We start from the raw sequence: 16,732 nt of genomic DNA on the forward strand, positions 1-16,732 counted from the left end.
AATCTCTGGGACATTATGAAAACAGTATTTAGAGGAAAATTTATTTCATGGAGCACATTCAATAAAAGAAGAAAAAAATCAACAAATAAATGACCTAACACTACAGCTCAAAGCCCTAGAAAAAGAAGAACAGAGCAACACCAAAAGTAGTAGAAGATAGGAAATAGTTAAAATTAGAGCTGAAATCAATGAAATTGAAACAAAAGAAACAATAGAAAAAATTGACAAAATAGTTGGTTCTTTGAAAAAATAAACAAAATTGATAAACCCTTAGCCACACTAACAAAGAGAAGGATAGAGAAAACTCAATTTACTAAAATTAGGAATGAACAAAGAAATATCACAACAGACATGAGTGAAATACAAAACATAATTAGAAACTATTTTGAAAATCTATACTCCAACAAAATAGAAAATCTCGAAGACATCAACAGGTTTCTAGAGACATATGAATTACCTAAACTGAACGAGGAGGACATACACAATTAAAATAGATCAATTTCAAGTACTGAAATAGAAGAATTCATCAAAAGCCTACCAACAAAGAGAAGTCTGGGACCACTTGGGTTCTCAGCCGAGTTCTACAAAACCTTTAAAGAAGAGCTCATTCCAATACTTCTCAAAGTATTCCATGAAATAGAAGAGGAGGGAACCCTCCCAAACTCATTCTATGAAGCCAATATCACCCTGATACCTAAACCAGACAGAGACACATGGAGGAAAGAAAATTTCAGACCAATATCCTTAATGAACATTGATGCAAAAATTCTCAACAAAATTTTAGCAAATCACATACAAAAATATATTAAAAAGATAGTGCACCATGATCAAGTGGGTTTTATCCCAGGGATGCAAGGTTGGTTCAACATCTGGAAATCAATAAATTTAATTCACCATATCAACAGATATATTATATCAAGAATTATATCAATTATATCAAGAATTATATCAAGAATCACATGATTATTTCGATAGATGCAGAAAAAGCATTTGATAAAATACAGCATCCCTTCATGCTCAAAACACTAGAAAAAATAGGGATAATGGGAACATTCCTAAACATTGTAAAGGCCATCCATGCCAAGCCCATAGCCAATATCATTCTAAATGGTGAAAATCTGAGAGCATTCCCCCTAAAAACTGGAACAAGGCAGGGTTGCCCTCTTTCACTACTTCTATTCAACATTGTCCTTGAAACTCTAGCCAGAGCAATTAGACAGACCTAAGAAATTAAAGGGATACAAATAAGAAAAGAAGAACTCAAACTATCCCTATTTGCTGATGACATGATTACATATTTAGAGGAATCAGAAAATTCCATCAGAAAACTTTTAGAACTCATAAGTGAATTCAGTAAAGTAGCAGGATATAAGATCAATGCTCATAAATCTAATGCATTTTTATACATAAGTTATGAATCTTCGGAAAGAGAATTTAGGAAAACTACCCCATTCACAATAGCCTCGAAAAAAATAAAATACTTGGGAATCAATCTAACAAAAGTGGTGAGAGACCTCTACTATGAGAACTACAGAACACTAAAGAAAGAAATTAAAGAAAACCGTAGAAGATGAAAAGATCTCCCATGTTCTTGAATAGGCAGAATTAATATTGTCAAAATGGCTATACTTCCAAAAGTGCAATACAGATTCAGCACAATTCTAATTAAAATCCCAATGATGTACCTAACAGAAATAGAGCAAGCAATCATAAAATTCATCTGGAAGAATAAGAAACCCAGAATAGCTAAAGCAATCATTAGCAGGAAGAGTGAAGCAGGGGGTATGGCAATACCAGAACTTCAACTATACTACAAAGCAATAATAACAAAAACAGCATGGTATTGGTACCAAAATAGAAAGGTAGATCAATGGTATAGAATAGAGGACATGAACACAAACGCAAATAAATAAATACCATTTTCTCATACTAGACAAAGGTGCCAAAAATATGCAATAGAGAAAAGATAGCCTTTTCAACAAATGGTGCTGGGAAAACTGGAAATCCATATGCAGCAGAATGAAACTAAACCCCTATATCTCACCCTGCACAAAAATCAACTCAAAATGGATCAAGGACCTTGGAATCAGACCAGAGACCCTGCATCCTATAGAAGAAAAAGTAGGTCCAAATCTTCAACATGTCGGCTTAGGATCAGATTTCATTAACAGGACTCCCATAACACAAGAAATAAAAGCAAGAATCAATAACGGGGATAGATTCAAACTAAAAAGCTTTCTCTCAGCAAAGGATACTATCAGTAATGTGAAGAGAGAGCCTACAGAGTGGGAGAAAATCTTTGCCACTCATACTTCAGATAGAGCACTAATCTCCAGAATCTATAAAGAACTCAAAAAACTGTACACCAGGAATACAAATAACCCAATCAACAAATGGGTTAAGGATATGAACAGACACTTCACAGAATAAGATCTACAAGCAATCAACAGATATATGAAAAAATGTTCAACATCTCTAGTAATAAGAGAAATGCAAATCAAAACTACACTAAGATCCATCTCATCCCAATTAGAATGGTGATTATCAAGAATACAAGCAACAATAGGTGTTGAGAGGATGTGGGGAAAAAGGTACACTCATACATTGCTGGTGGGACTGCAAATAAGTGCAGCCACTCTGGGAAGCAGTGTGGAGATTCCTTAGAAAACTTGGAATGGAACCACCATTTGACCCAGCTATCCCACTCCTCGGCCTATACCCAATGGGACTTAAAATCAGCATACTACAGAGATGCAGCCACATCAATGTTCATAGCTGCTCAATTCACAACAGCCAGACTGTGGAACCAACCTAGATGCCCTTCAATTGATGAATGGATAAAGAAATTGTGGTATATATATACAATGGAATATTACTCAGCCATAAAGAAGAATAAAATTATGGTATTTGCCGTCAAATGGATGAATTTGGAGAATATCATGCTAAGTGAGATAAGCCAATTGCAAAAAACCAAAGGATGAATGATCTTGCTGATAAGTGGATGATGACACATAGTGGGGAGTGGGAGGGGGGCAAGAATGGAGGAAGGAGGGACTGTATAGAGGGAAAAGAGGGGTAGGAGGGGTTGGAGGGAAGGAAAAAACAGAATGAATCAAACAGTATTACCCTATGTAAATGTATGATTATTCAAATGGTATGCCTTTACTTCATGTACAGAGAAACAACACGTATCCCATTTGTTTACAATAAAAATAAATTAAAAAAAATATATATATAACAGGAGAGTAACTTTCCTAATTATAATACTTTTAAAATGGTGCCATGTCCTGCAGCCATGAAGAACAGCAAATATTATTAATGGAAAATCCTGGAAGAGGTATTCCCTATTAAAAGCACTAGAGAACTTGCTTAGCATCATAAAGCCCTGGGTTCAACCCCCAGTGTTCACCACCCCCCCCCCAAAAAAAAAAAAAAACAGTACTAAGTGAAGCCAGTAAGACAAATTTATATACTATGATTTTAACTTGGTCAAAACTATGTACATCTATTTTTTTTAATAGAGCTGTATGGTTATACATAGTAGTTGGGTTCATCCCAACAAACTCATATATGCATGAAAATCTGCTTCAGTTCATGGTTCCCCCTTTCCCTCCCATCCCTGTCGGAAGCCATGTATAAATTATGAGGTTGTTTGAGCCAACATAAGGAAGGGGGGTTACTTTTCTGGGAACTCCTGGGTGAAATTCTTTGGTTGGAAAGCCCAGATCCTGCTGGCGTCCTGCCTTAGCTCACAGCCCTAGGTTCAAACGTAGCCACCTAGAGATGGGCATAACCTACCAAGCCTCAAATAACTTGTTTTCCCATAATATGCTGTTCTTCATGGCTGCAGTACATGGCACCATTTTAAAGTATTATAATAGTATAGTATGTTTTCCTCAAGAAGCCTGCCACACTGAAACCTTTTGATGTATTTCCCCTTAAATAAAGGATCTGGGCCTTTCCCCCTTGTTCAGTTCCAGTTCCTATTAGGGCTGGAAGACCCACCAGGTGTCCTGCTTTTAAAACTGTATTCTGCCTACTGTCTTCTGTTCCTTATTATTTTCTCACTTTTTATTTTCCCAGCCTGTTCACACCTCCAAACAGGACTCTGCTCTACCAGGGTGCTGGTAACCCCGGCACCTCCCCACCTTCATATAGTTCTCTATTAATTTGTATTTGATTGGTTCTCTACATAATCCTATCCTACCCTCCCCCTTTCCTTTATTTTACTCTAATTTCTATATATGAGAGAAAACATTTGACCTTGGAGTTTCTGTTTGGCTAATTTCACTTAGCATAATATTCTCCAAGTCCATCAATTTACTTGCAAATGCCATAATTTCATTCTTTTTAATGCCTGAGCAGAACTTCATTATATAATATACACCACATTTTCTTAATCCACTCATCTATTGATGGGCATCTGGGTTGATTCCGTAATTTAGCTACTGTGAATTGTGCCCCTATAAATCTTGATGAGCTACGCTGCTGTAGTATGCTGATTTTAGATCTTTTGGAAAAGTACCCAGGAGTGAAATAGCTGGGTCACATGGTGGTTCCATCCCTGTTTTCTGAGGAATCTCCACACTGCTTTCCAAGTGGTTGTAGCAGTCTGCAGTCCCACCATCAGTGTACAAGTGCTCAATACATACACCTTTAATGGAATTTATTAGAACATGATTTCCTGGATTACAGTGGTCAGATTATAGCTAGAACATGTTTATTTCTAATTTTCTTTGTAAGGCTTTAATTTTATATGAATTAGATGGAATTAAATGAAATATATTTCACTAAAGCTGCTACCAAGAAATTAATTTCATAGGCAACTTTAAGAATAACTGCTAAATTCCTAGTTACAAAAGACCATCTAACTCTTGTAGTGGAAATGGCACAATGTTTATTCTTCAATTCTCAGGATCACATTATTTTTCCTGACATGGAAAATTCATTAACTTGGATGCTCCTAACTTATAGAATTCCTATATCTTGATCAGTTCTTAAAAAGGTAGCAATCACTATCAGATATATAAATAATTGAGAAGGTAGCAGTTTTCCTGTTTGGACTTCTAATCTCAGTTTTTTGTTTTCTTTGGAGGGCTGGGGATTAAACCCAAGGCCTGTCTCACGTTAGGTAAGTGCTCTACCACTGAGCTACATCCCAGTTAAAAAACAATTTGGCAATTGGTTTTTTAAGTTTTATAACTCATGCTTTCCTCAGACCTCTTGAAATAAAACTATACATTTCTTCCAATACAAAGTAATATTTGTTCAAGAACAAAACTTAATCTTTATTATTTTTTCCTCATTATGTTCAGAAGTAAAAATATTATGAAACTTTCTAATATATGGACATTTTACATATACATATGTATTTTTTTGTAGGGGGTTGTGGTAAGGATTGAACCTAGGGACACTCTAGCACTGAGCTATATCCCCTTTCAATTTTTTATTTTGAGACAGGGTCTTGCAAAGTTGCCAAGGCTGACCTTGAACTTCTGATCCTCCTGCCTCGGCCTCCCAAGTCTTTGGGATTATAGGCAGGAACCACTGCACCCGGCTGCAATTATATATAATATATGTGTGGGTTTTGTTTGTGGCATACACACACACACACACACACACACACACACACACATATATATTTTTTTTTTGCGGTGCTGGGGATTGAACCCAGGGCCTTGTGCTTGCAAGGCAAGCACTCTACCAACTGAGCTATATCCCCAGCCCAATCATATATACTTTTAAACAAATGTAGAAAGGCAAATTTTTCCTCAAAGAAATAAAAATATTTGCACAAAACACAAGCACCAAACTAATAATTACATAAATAATCAAAATAAGTTAATGTATCAATAAGTAAATTATCTATCTAAAAATGCATAAAACATAATTTCAAATATAAAAGATCATAAGATAAAGTTCTATAATATTTGGCATAATTATTAAGACATGTAGATTACCTGATAACATCCACTTCCCCAGTCCGGGTAACTCAGCTTCCTCTCACACTTTTCCATGATAAATGCTGACTTCTGGATTAGACAAACTGAATGGGGTCCATACTTTTCAGCACCATAGTTTTTAAAAATTTCTGAAGTAAACCAGACATGTCTCAAATTAGATTTTTAATACAAAGAACAAGAAATTGAAGTGTTCTTTTTAAATGGACATTTTAAATAAAAATTTAAGAAAAACAGGATTTTAAATTCAAATTGAATTGTCATAAAGGAACTAGTGTAGTAGAGTCACTATATCAGAAACAAGGAAATAAAAGTAGGCTGAAAGTATCTAGATTAAATATACAAAGGGTCTGGCATTAAAAATCATTAAATGATTAGAGACCAAAATAAGAACTACAGATTGTAGAAGGAAGACTATTAGAAAAAAACATGTAGGCTGGGACTGTAGCTCAGTGGTAGAGCCCTTGCCTACCATGTAAGAGGGACTGGGTTCAATCCTCAGCACCACATAAAAATAAATAAAGGTGGGGCTGGGGTTGTGGCTCAGTGGTAGAGCACTTGCCTGGCATGCAGGAGGCACTGGGTTCGATCCTCAGCACCACATAAAAATAAATAAATAAATAAATAATAATAAAATAAAGTTAAAAAAAATAAAAAAATAAATAAATAAAGGTATTGTGCCCATCTACGACTAAATATATATAAATAAATATGTGTATATATATATATAAATATAATAAAGAAGGCGATAGGGAAAGGGCATAATGGGGGGGTTGGAAATTATCAAAGTATGTTACATGCATGTAGAAATATGCCACAAACAAAACCCATCCTTCTGTATAATTAATATGTGCCAATAAAATAAAATGAAAAAATAACAATCACCTTCACTGATGGCCTAAGTAATGAGTTACTTCCAAGTGATTCATGATAGGATGAGGCCAAATGATTTATATAATGCAGGTTTTTTGGGTGTTGCAGCATTTTTTATTTTTTAAACTTCAACTTGTGCAACCTCTGTAAAGTCCATAAATAACATGCTGACCTAGTCTCATACTGAACATACACCTGCAGAGGTGCAGCATGGAATGAACCTAATGGGCAAAGCCTAGTAATAATGCACCCTCTTTATACAAGCTTCATTTTTTTTTTAAAGTAGAGAGTTCAACTAGTCCATTTTGAAATAGTGTCAGTTTTTTAAAAATTTAATTATAGGAGAAAGAAATAAAACACAAAATGCAACTCTATATTTCTTTTATTTATGAGTTTCAAGGTCTTCAAAAAGCATAGTGACCCACATGTGGTGGTTCGTACCCCTAATTCCAGATACTTGGAAGGATTGCAAGTTTGAGGCCCAACTTGGCAACTTGGAGAGATCTTTTATAAACAAAAATAATATGAGGGCTGGGGAGATAGCTCAGTGGGTAGAGTGCTTGCCTTGCAAGCACGAGGCCCTGGGTTCAATCCCCAGCACTGAAAAAAAAAAAATAATAATAATAATAATTTAATAATAATGATAAAATAAATGAATAAAAAGGTCTGGTGGTATAGCTCAGTAGTAGAACACCTCTGGAATTTCCAGTACCATTAAAAAGAAAAAGAAAAAAGATAGTGATCAGTGTGCAAAAGAGGGTTCTGTAAACCATAACCCTCCAGCCAAATCCTGATATCCTCGTGCAGCTAATACTGTTTATATAATATTACACATAATGTTGCTTACATTATATGCTTACATATAATGTAATGTTGTTTACCTATTACTTTTACACTGTAGAAGCAGAGCACTCGCTTCAGAGACCATATGAATGGCAAAGCCTGAAATATTTAATATTTTGCCCTTCACAAAGAAGTTTGCCAACTCCAGCTCTAAAATAATAAAATGGCTATCTCTGGCAAATCCATAACTGACAGATCTGTGTATTCTTTTGCTTAAACATGGAACTTCTGAGTAGTTATTTTAAGTCTTCAGGACATGTATTAAATAGATGAGTGATGGGGAAAAAAAAAAAAAAAAAGACTTGAAATACAGTTAAATGAATCTGTCAGGTTTAAGAAAAATTGGTAAACGCATCATAGAAATTTAAAGTTTAAGTGACCAAATCTGTAATAAAGGAGAAAATAATGTTGAGAGGAAGGAAAGACAATGTTTAAAATCTGAAAACACTTTGAACTAACAAATTAGATGTAAGAACATTATATAACGATTATTTCAAAATACTCAATTACCATATGGTTTATTCCTTGCTATCTTTGTCATTTCTATGATTTGAAAGAAATAAATAAAACAGCAATATATCTTTTAAAATTTTTATTCTTTGGTGCAGTGGATGGAACCCAGCAGTGCTTTACCATTAAGCTACATCTCCAGTCCTTTTTAAAACTTTTTGAGACAGGGTCTCATTAAGTTGCAGAGGTTGGCCTCACACTTTTGATCCTCCTGCCTCAGCCTCCCAAGTTGTTGGTATTACAGGCATGGGCTGCCATGCCTGGCTTTAGCAATATATCTTACTGGCCATGGGACAACAGTATTATTTTGAGACCTGAAGAGTAACATGTTACTTCTAAACTACATAAAATACACACTTCTTCTGAGAGAAAAATAAAACAGGCTACCTAAGGCATTTTAATAAAAACAACCTGATACAAAAATAAAACAAAATGGGGGGAAAAAAAGCAGCTCAAAGGAAAAAAACAAAAACAAAAACAGTGCAAAGAATTTTCTTTTTTTTTTTTTTTTGTGGTGCTGGGGATTGAACCCAGGGCCTTGTGCTTGCAAGGCAAGCACTCTACCAACTGAGCTATCTCCCCAGCCCCAGTGCAAAGGATCTTGCACTGACACCAATTAACTGCATTACTTGCTGTCTGTTCGCTCACCAATGGAATACAATAATATCTCCCTTATGTCTCTCATTAGGTTTTTAGAAAAATAGAAGGAAATGATATATAATGAAAAGTGCTTTACAGGTGAAAATTGCCATGCAGATATAAGGTTTTGCTAAAATGCAGTCTGTGTACATGCACGCATGTATGTATCTAATGGATCAGGGCATAGTTCTATGCAATTAGGATGTTACTTTTCTAATTCTCAAAACAATTCTATGAGATAGGTATTATTATTCCCATTATACAGATGAAGAAACAGGCAGAGAAAAGTTAACTTCTTACTGATGAATAGCATGGAACTAAAACACAAACTCAGAAAAGCTGGTTCCAGGATTGTGCCCTTAATCACTATTTTATATTGCTGATACATAATCTACTGTGCATGTAATACTTGATTTAACTAGACTACTAACCTGGTTGATTTTCCAGTATTCTACAATCTGAGCTGCGCTGATATTCACCACTTAAATGCCAACTGAATTCCTGACTGAAAGGGCAATAGTCAGCAATTTCTACTGACCCACCATAATAAGGCAAATCTTCTGCAGGTATTCCACTGAGTTCATCAAAGTACTGGGGAAAAAAAAAAAAAAAAAAAAAAAAATATATATATATATATAAAATCAGAAAGGAGATTAAGAGTCATTCTGTATAATCAAAACAAAGTCCACAGGCCACTTATAGCAATTTTCTAATGCTGTATAACACAAGATATTAATGTAGTTTTCTTCATAAACTACATAACACAAAGAAGATACAATGTGCCATATGAGGGGTATTTTGAGGTTGCTATAGTTTAAGAAATAAGCAGAATATATAAATTAATTTAATATCAATTAGGATGACAAATTCGATTAATGTTTTAAAAAAAGAATTTAACAGCAAAAGGAAGAGTTTTAAGAGTTAACAAAACATAAAAATAATGCATAGAATTAAGACACTTTAAATATAAAAGGCCAGGTGATGTATACACCTATAGTCACAGCCATTGGGGAGGTTAAGGCAAGAGGACTGCTTGAGCCCAAGAGTTCAAGACCAATCTAGGCAACATGTGTGACCCTGTCTCAAAAACAAACAAATAAAATGTACAAGTGTTTTTAGGAGACTTAACTGATAAGCTGTTTTGACCAACTTGAAAAATTTGAGTAAACAAAAGAAATTAAATATAAAAAAACTTCGAATACCAAACAAGGTATCAGATAAGCCTTAAAGATTTCACATTTTACAACATATTATTGAGTTATAATGCTATGCTTACAAATACAGTTGCCAGGCCAGGCACAGTGGCACATACCTGCAATTCCAGCAGCTCTGGAGGCTGAGGCAGGAGGATCACAAGTTCAAAGCCAGCCTCAGCAACAGCAAGACACCTAAGCAACTCAGTGAGACAATGTCTCTAAATAAAATGCAGACTAGGGCTGGGGATGTGGCTTAGATGTTGAGTGCCCCTGAGTTCAATCCCCAGCACCAAAAAAAAAAAAAAAAGAAAAAAGAAAAAGAAAAAAAGAAAAAAGAAAAAGAAGTATAGTTGCCATCTTATGGTGTCTGAAGCACTCAGTGAGGTCATAAATATACATAGGGAGCTCAAATTATCAGCAATCATTTTAAATTAGCTTCTGAGACATCATTTCTGGCTCAAGATTGCTTTGAAAATGGCAGGTGGAGCAAAGAATTTTAGAGAGAGTCAATGGCAACATGAAACTTAAAGGTCTTCAGGGATGCAGACTGGTTATTGGGACCATTTCCTTCATCTTTTAGAGTACGTCAATCAAATCTTTTCTAAAGCAGAACTTTCAAGCCTTCTAATTAATTGAATTAGAGTACCTAAGTTGCATTTTTTAAAAATGCTATTGGTGAACCCAGGGCCTTGCATGTACTAGGCAAATGCTCTACCACTGAGCTACAACTACAGCCCTTTCTAAATTTTATTGTGTGACAGGATCTTGCCATGTTACCCAGGATGGACTCAAACTTCTGATCCTCCTGCCTTAGATTCTCAAGTAACTGTCTTATAGGTGGAGGCTACCATGTCAGACACCTAAGTGACTTTCAGAGTAAATTAGAGGAACTTAAAGAAGACTTTGGAAGAAATTAGAAAGAAAAGAGTTTAGGAACAGATCAAAATGATACATTCTACTATTATTATAAGGCACTGCCAGATATTAAGCAATTGCTATTGATGAGTATAACTAATGAAATGGAGGAATCCTTTAGTTTTCTTCTAATATGGAAAGTACAGAGGCCTTATACATCAAAAAATTTAGGAAGATTTATTTTACTTTTTTATTTTTTGGTACTATGGATTTAACCCAGGGGTGCTTTACCCCTGAGCTACATTCCCAGTCCTTCTAATTTTGAGATAGGGTCTTTCTAAGTTGCTAAGGATCTCACTAAATTGCTGAAACAATTTAGTGTTCCTGGGATTATAGGTGTGTGCCATAGCACCTGGCTTTGCGGAATTTACTCTCTGAAGTCAAAATGGAGATGACTTTTTAAAAAGATGATTCCTAAATTGTGCTAAAAACACATGTTACCTGATATTCTGGTGGCAAAGGTTTAGGAAACTTCTGCAAATTACACACTGCAACTGCTCTCTGGTCCTGTCTGCAAGTTAACTGCAATGGATTACTTCTGAGCGTGTCACAGTATGGGCTCAGCATCTGCCTTCTGCACACAAAAATAAGCACCATATCATCAAATTAAAAAAAAATTTGAAGTCTAGTATAGAACTTGTCCATGCTAGATAAATTCTAACATTGTTGTATTATTACTGAATGAGATACTATTTATCTTTTTTTTTTTTTTTCTTTCTGTTTTTGCTAGTAAATTTGAGCTGCAGATCAGCTTTGTGTTTTTAATGCCAACAGATTAAATTCCAGATGCTGGTCTAAAAATCAAATATTCATAATTAACAAATGGAGTCTGAGAAAGAAATGGTAGTGATGTTCCTTTTGCCCTGCAGCTACAAAGAGTGCAATCTTTTCCTATGTCAAAATCTAGTTTAAAGAATTTTGACTAATTGTTAAACTGAAAATATTCAAAAGACAACTAATTTTGTATTATTGTGCAAAATGAAGACTGTGAGACTATTCCTAAATTTTACCAATTTGTTCTAATCCCTATTAAACCTATTCTTGGAAAGATAATTTGATAAAAGTAGTCTTATAAATTCTCAAATGATATCAGAATCTATGGCACTGTCCCGTAAAACTAACCATCAAACAAACCTGTAATCTGATCAGTCATCAAATTGGTAATTTGTAATACATGATTATATTAATGCCATAATAGTAATAAATGAAATCTCAGTATTTCATAGAAATTTTGGTAAAATGTATCCACAGAATTATACTAGGATCACTGATATTTTTCTTCTTCCACATATTTCCTATGGAAAAAAAGCTAAGGTACATTTTTTTATTTGATGGAAAATTGGTACTTGTCTCATTTAAATTAGCAAAACCTCTGATTCTATCCCCAGCACTGTAAAACAAACAGGCAAACAAAAATTAATGTAACATCTTTTTTTAAAAATATTTCTTTTAGTTGTCTATAGACCTTAATTTTTATTTACTTATTTATATGCGGTACTGAGAATCAAACCTACTGCCTCACACATGCTAGGTAAGCACTCTACCATTGAGCCACAATCCCAGCCCTTAATATAACATCTTTAGGGAATTATAGCTCTCTGAGATAAAACAGGTAAAATACCCACCAAGTAAACTTGAAGTAGCATAGTATAATAGGAGAGTGAAGGTCTTAAAAAATCATCACAAAGGTTTGGATTCAAATACCAGTGCCAGCCACTTACTTGGTATTTAATTTTCTGAGCTTTAACAACAAAGTTTTTAGTGCCTAACACATACAAGTCAGTCAATAAATGAAATTTCCACTGTCCCCACGATTTTATAGGGCAATTTTATAACATCCCATGATAAAGTTTCCAATGAATATGACCAGTAGTTCTTAGTCATTTTCTTGACACCATGAATCTCACTTCCTTTTTTCCCTTTAAAACAAAATAGTACATTTACTTCAATAGAAACATCAGTCTTGGTTAAATGAATGAAGAGGAACAAAGAGGTTAAAAATTAGCAATTTTACAAGTTCCAAAGTTGGAGCTCTTCAAGACTCATGACTTACAAACTGCAGAGCAGCAGTATCTAGTAGAAGCACCTGCAATGATGGAAATGCTGTATATTTGCACTGCCTGATGTGGTAGCCACCAACCCCATATGGCTGTCAACTATTTACAATGTGATCAGTCAAATGAATAATTCAATTTTGGATTTTATTTAACTTTAATAATTTAAATATAAATTTCAGTAACCATATGTGGCTAATGGTTCCATACTGGACAGTATAGCTCTAAAGTCATTATTAATGGCAAATAAACTAGACAGACGAGTTGGGTATTTATCAGATCAGTTGCTTCAGAACAATAGGGCTGAGATGTAGCTCAGTGGGAGGGTACTTGCCCAGCATGGGTAAGGCCCTAGGTTTCATCTCCAGCACCAAAAAATAAAAAGGAAGAATTTTATTTCGAGTGGGCATAGATTTCGGGATTCAAATGAATGTGGCTTTGCCTTTCCTCAGCAGACCCCTTCCAATACTGGTTTCCCAACAACAGGGAAGGAGAAGAGTCACAGATGATAAAGCCCAGAAGTGAAGCACCAGCCCTTGGGCTCAGGAAGGATCACAGGAGAGCCTCTAAGGTAACTCGGGGACATAGTGAGACCAGGCCTGAGGTGCCAGAAGATGGCAAATAATTTTAGATTTCAATCCTCCACAAGTGAGATATTTGAAATGCTATGGCAGGGGTCCACAAACTCAATTCTTGGGCCATGCCCACAACTTGCTTTGTGTGTGTGTGTGTGGGGGGGGGGGCGCTGGGGATTAAACCAGGGTTTTGTGCATACTAGGTGAGAGCTCTACCCTGAGTTATAACTCTAGCACACAACCTATTTTTATAAAATTATTAGAACATGAGCATACCCATTCATTTTGTCTTTTGCTGTACAAAAGTAGAGTTGAATAGTTGTATACAGACTCTAACATGCTGGGCACAGTAGTGTACCCCTCTAATCCCAGTGGCTTAAGAGGCTGAGACAGGATTGCAAGTTCAAAGTCAGCCTCAGCAATGGCGCGGTGCTAAGCAACTCAGTGAGACCCTGTCTCTAAATAAAATACAGAATAGGGCTGGGGATGTGGCTCAGTGGTTGAGTGCCCCTGAGTTCAATACCCTGTACTGAAAAAAAAATTTTTTTTTAAAGAAAAAAGACTCTAAGAATGATCAATGCCTGAAATATTTACTATCTGGTCTTTTACCAAGAAATGCTGACCACTTATGATTCACTGAATAGCAGAGAATTCAGGGGACCCACAAAAACTGTAGAAGCAAACCATTTTTAAGAAAGGGGAAGAGGAACTCTTCTACTTTTGGTCTTAAGTGATCCTATAATTTGAGATTCAAAGGGGTACAATCAAGAGTTGTTAACAGGAAGAAAAAAAAGTTCCTCTAAGTTCTTATAGCTTCAGTGTTAGTTACATACTTCCTTTTTTAAAAAAATTTTATTTTGAGACAGGGTCTCACTAAGTTGCCCAGGCTGGCCTCAAACCTGCATTCCTCTTGCCTGAGCCTCCCAAATAGCTGGGATTATGGGTATGTCCCACCAGCTACATACTTCCTAATACACCAGAACAGTGGTTTCCAATCTTTGTTGCATACTGAAATCATCTGAGGATCTCTTAAAACAAAAAACACCAATGCCTGGTTATCATCACAGATGTTCTGATTTTAATTAGTATGGAGTGCAACTGGGGTATTAAGATTATTTTTAAATCTTTGTTCTGATAGATCTAATGTTTCCAACCATTTCTTTTCTTTTTTTGGAGGGTGGTATTGAGATATTCTTAAAGATCTTTAGATGATTATTTTAATGTCCACTGAAATCTGGGAATCACTAAACTGGCAGATCAAATTGTTGTGCTGGATAACAAGTTGGCCCCAAAGTGATTGGCAGGTGATTCCTGCTAGTGATTATTAGCAGCTCTTTTCACATTAGGGTTATAATTCAGACATCAGATTCCTAAATAAATTGCTTTGTGACTGAACCCAAGCAAGAAAACATGATAATGGTATCTTATGACACAAAAAGTACTTGAGACTTAATGGCCCTCTGCCAGAATACTGCCCGCCTTTTGAGTACAGATCACTCACTGACTACCGCCCATCATCGACCATTTGCCCGTCTGCTCACCCTTTAACGTGCCCATGGGCCTTTCACCTACCCATCATCCACCGTCAGAAGTCCATCTGCCAATCATCCATCCTCAGCCTGCAGACTGTCTGCAAACCACCAGCAGATTGCCTGTGCCCACTGCTGCCTAGAAGTCCATTGCCACAGTACCTCCAGGTTTGGTTACACATGGCTGCCGACATCTTATGACAATAGCCAGGGCCTGCAGGTTTCCCACAGTGGTTACTGCCATCTTGGGCTGTGGCCACTTCGACCTGGGGACTCAGGCCAAGGCCTGGAGAAATACTGGGGTACCTGCAGGTCTGGTTGTACCTGAGTTCTTTCTGCTCTGTGTGGTAGTGGCTGCCATCTGGCTGCATCTTTGCAAGGTCACTCTTTTGTGTGAGTGCATCCCTGGTGGTCTCTCTGCAAGGTAAATATGCATTGAGATCTTGGGACCGCAGCAAGAAAGGGCCTGGGGCAGCTGAAGCCCAGGTCCATCAGATTGCAGGTGGGTTTGTGTAGGTCAGTCTGGGTCTGGCAAGCCTGTGGAAAGCCAGAGACTACAGGAATTACCCTGGGGGGAGCACAGGTTGAAGAAACTGGAGAAAACTGGGCTGTCTCCAGTTCAGTGAGTACTGAAGTGTGCAGGGGCAGAAGGAGCCAGCTACAACATGTAGGAAGACTGGAAGAGGGTGTGAGGGCATCTTGCTATCAGCTCACTCACCCAACCGGTCTGCCACCCACTGAACTGGAGCTGACATCAAACTTCAGATAACCCCACCAATCGGTGGACAAGGGAAGCTGAGAACATTTTTGAAAGCCAATGGAAGCAATCATTCAATTTTCCACTGAGACTTTCCTCCTTTTTTCCCCTTTTTTGCCCTCTCTCCAACCTCTACCATCTTTGAATCCAAATATTTTTCATGCATCAATTTACTGAGGAATGGGATGTCTGAATAGTACATGACAGTTCTGTTGTGTATTCTTATATTTTTAACGTCTAAAAAGAAATCTGTACATATTTTTTTCTCTCACTGTCTCCCTGGATTCTCTTTATCACTTCTCTCAAACTAACATTCAACCTCTATTAATTTCTCCCTCCCTCTTCCTATATAAATTTTTACCTCTATCTTCTCTCCCTCTCCTTCATAAACATCACATCTTAAACTACTACTGTTCCCTCACTGTCCATCATTTGAAACAATAAACACTTTTATCAAACTTACTATTTATATTGTATACAATAATTGAACAATCACTTCAGTCTATTGCGATGAAACTGTAAATGCCTTAGTAGGAGTCATTTGATTTAAGGTGGCATATCATTTGCATTGGGTGCTTCTAATATTGGCCCCCCCTTAAAGGTGAGGTACTGGAAGCCTTCAGGGACACTATAAGACTACATGGTAGAATCTCTTCTGCCTCAGATCCATACAGATAGATGAGAAGACATAAAAACAACATGAAAAAAACAAGGGAACAGAGTGCTTTAAACAAACCAAGATATTCCAACAACAGAATACAAAGACAACAGTAAAGAAATGTAGGAGGAGTTTAGAAAATATATAATTACATTGATCTTTGAAATAAAGGATGGTATGGGAGAGAAAATACAGGAAATGAAACATCACTTCAATAAAGAGG

General features: G+C 36.3%; 1 protein-coding gene across 4 annotated transcripts in view; it reads right to left on the reverse strand.

The window, feature by feature from the left end:
- LMLN (leishmanolysin like peptidase) overlaps positions 1–16,732 on the reverse strand; it is a 103,665-nt gene that overhangs the window by 21,136 nt on the left and 65,797 nt on the right. For all 4 annotated transcript variants that reach the window (XM_079156223.1, XM_079156221.1, XM_079156220.1 and 1 more), the window contains exons 13-15: positions 11,378–11,510; positions 9,257–9,416; positions 5,961–6,091 (exon numbers count right to left, since the gene is read on the reverse strand). In XM_079156223.1, the coding sequence (XP_079012349.1) occupies positions 5,961–6,091; positions 9,257–9,416; positions 11,378–11,510 (424 nt within the window). The remainder of the gene's footprint in view (positions 1–5,960; positions 6,092–9,256; positions 9,417–11,377; positions 11,511–16,732) is intronic.

This window comes from Sciurus vulgaris, assembly GCF_902686455.1.
Source record: "Sciurus vulgaris genome assembly, chromosome: 10".
In the NCBI taxonomy this organism is placed as follows: Eukaryota; Metazoa; Chordata; class Mammalia; order Rodentia; family Sciuridae; genus Sciurus; species Sciurus vulgaris.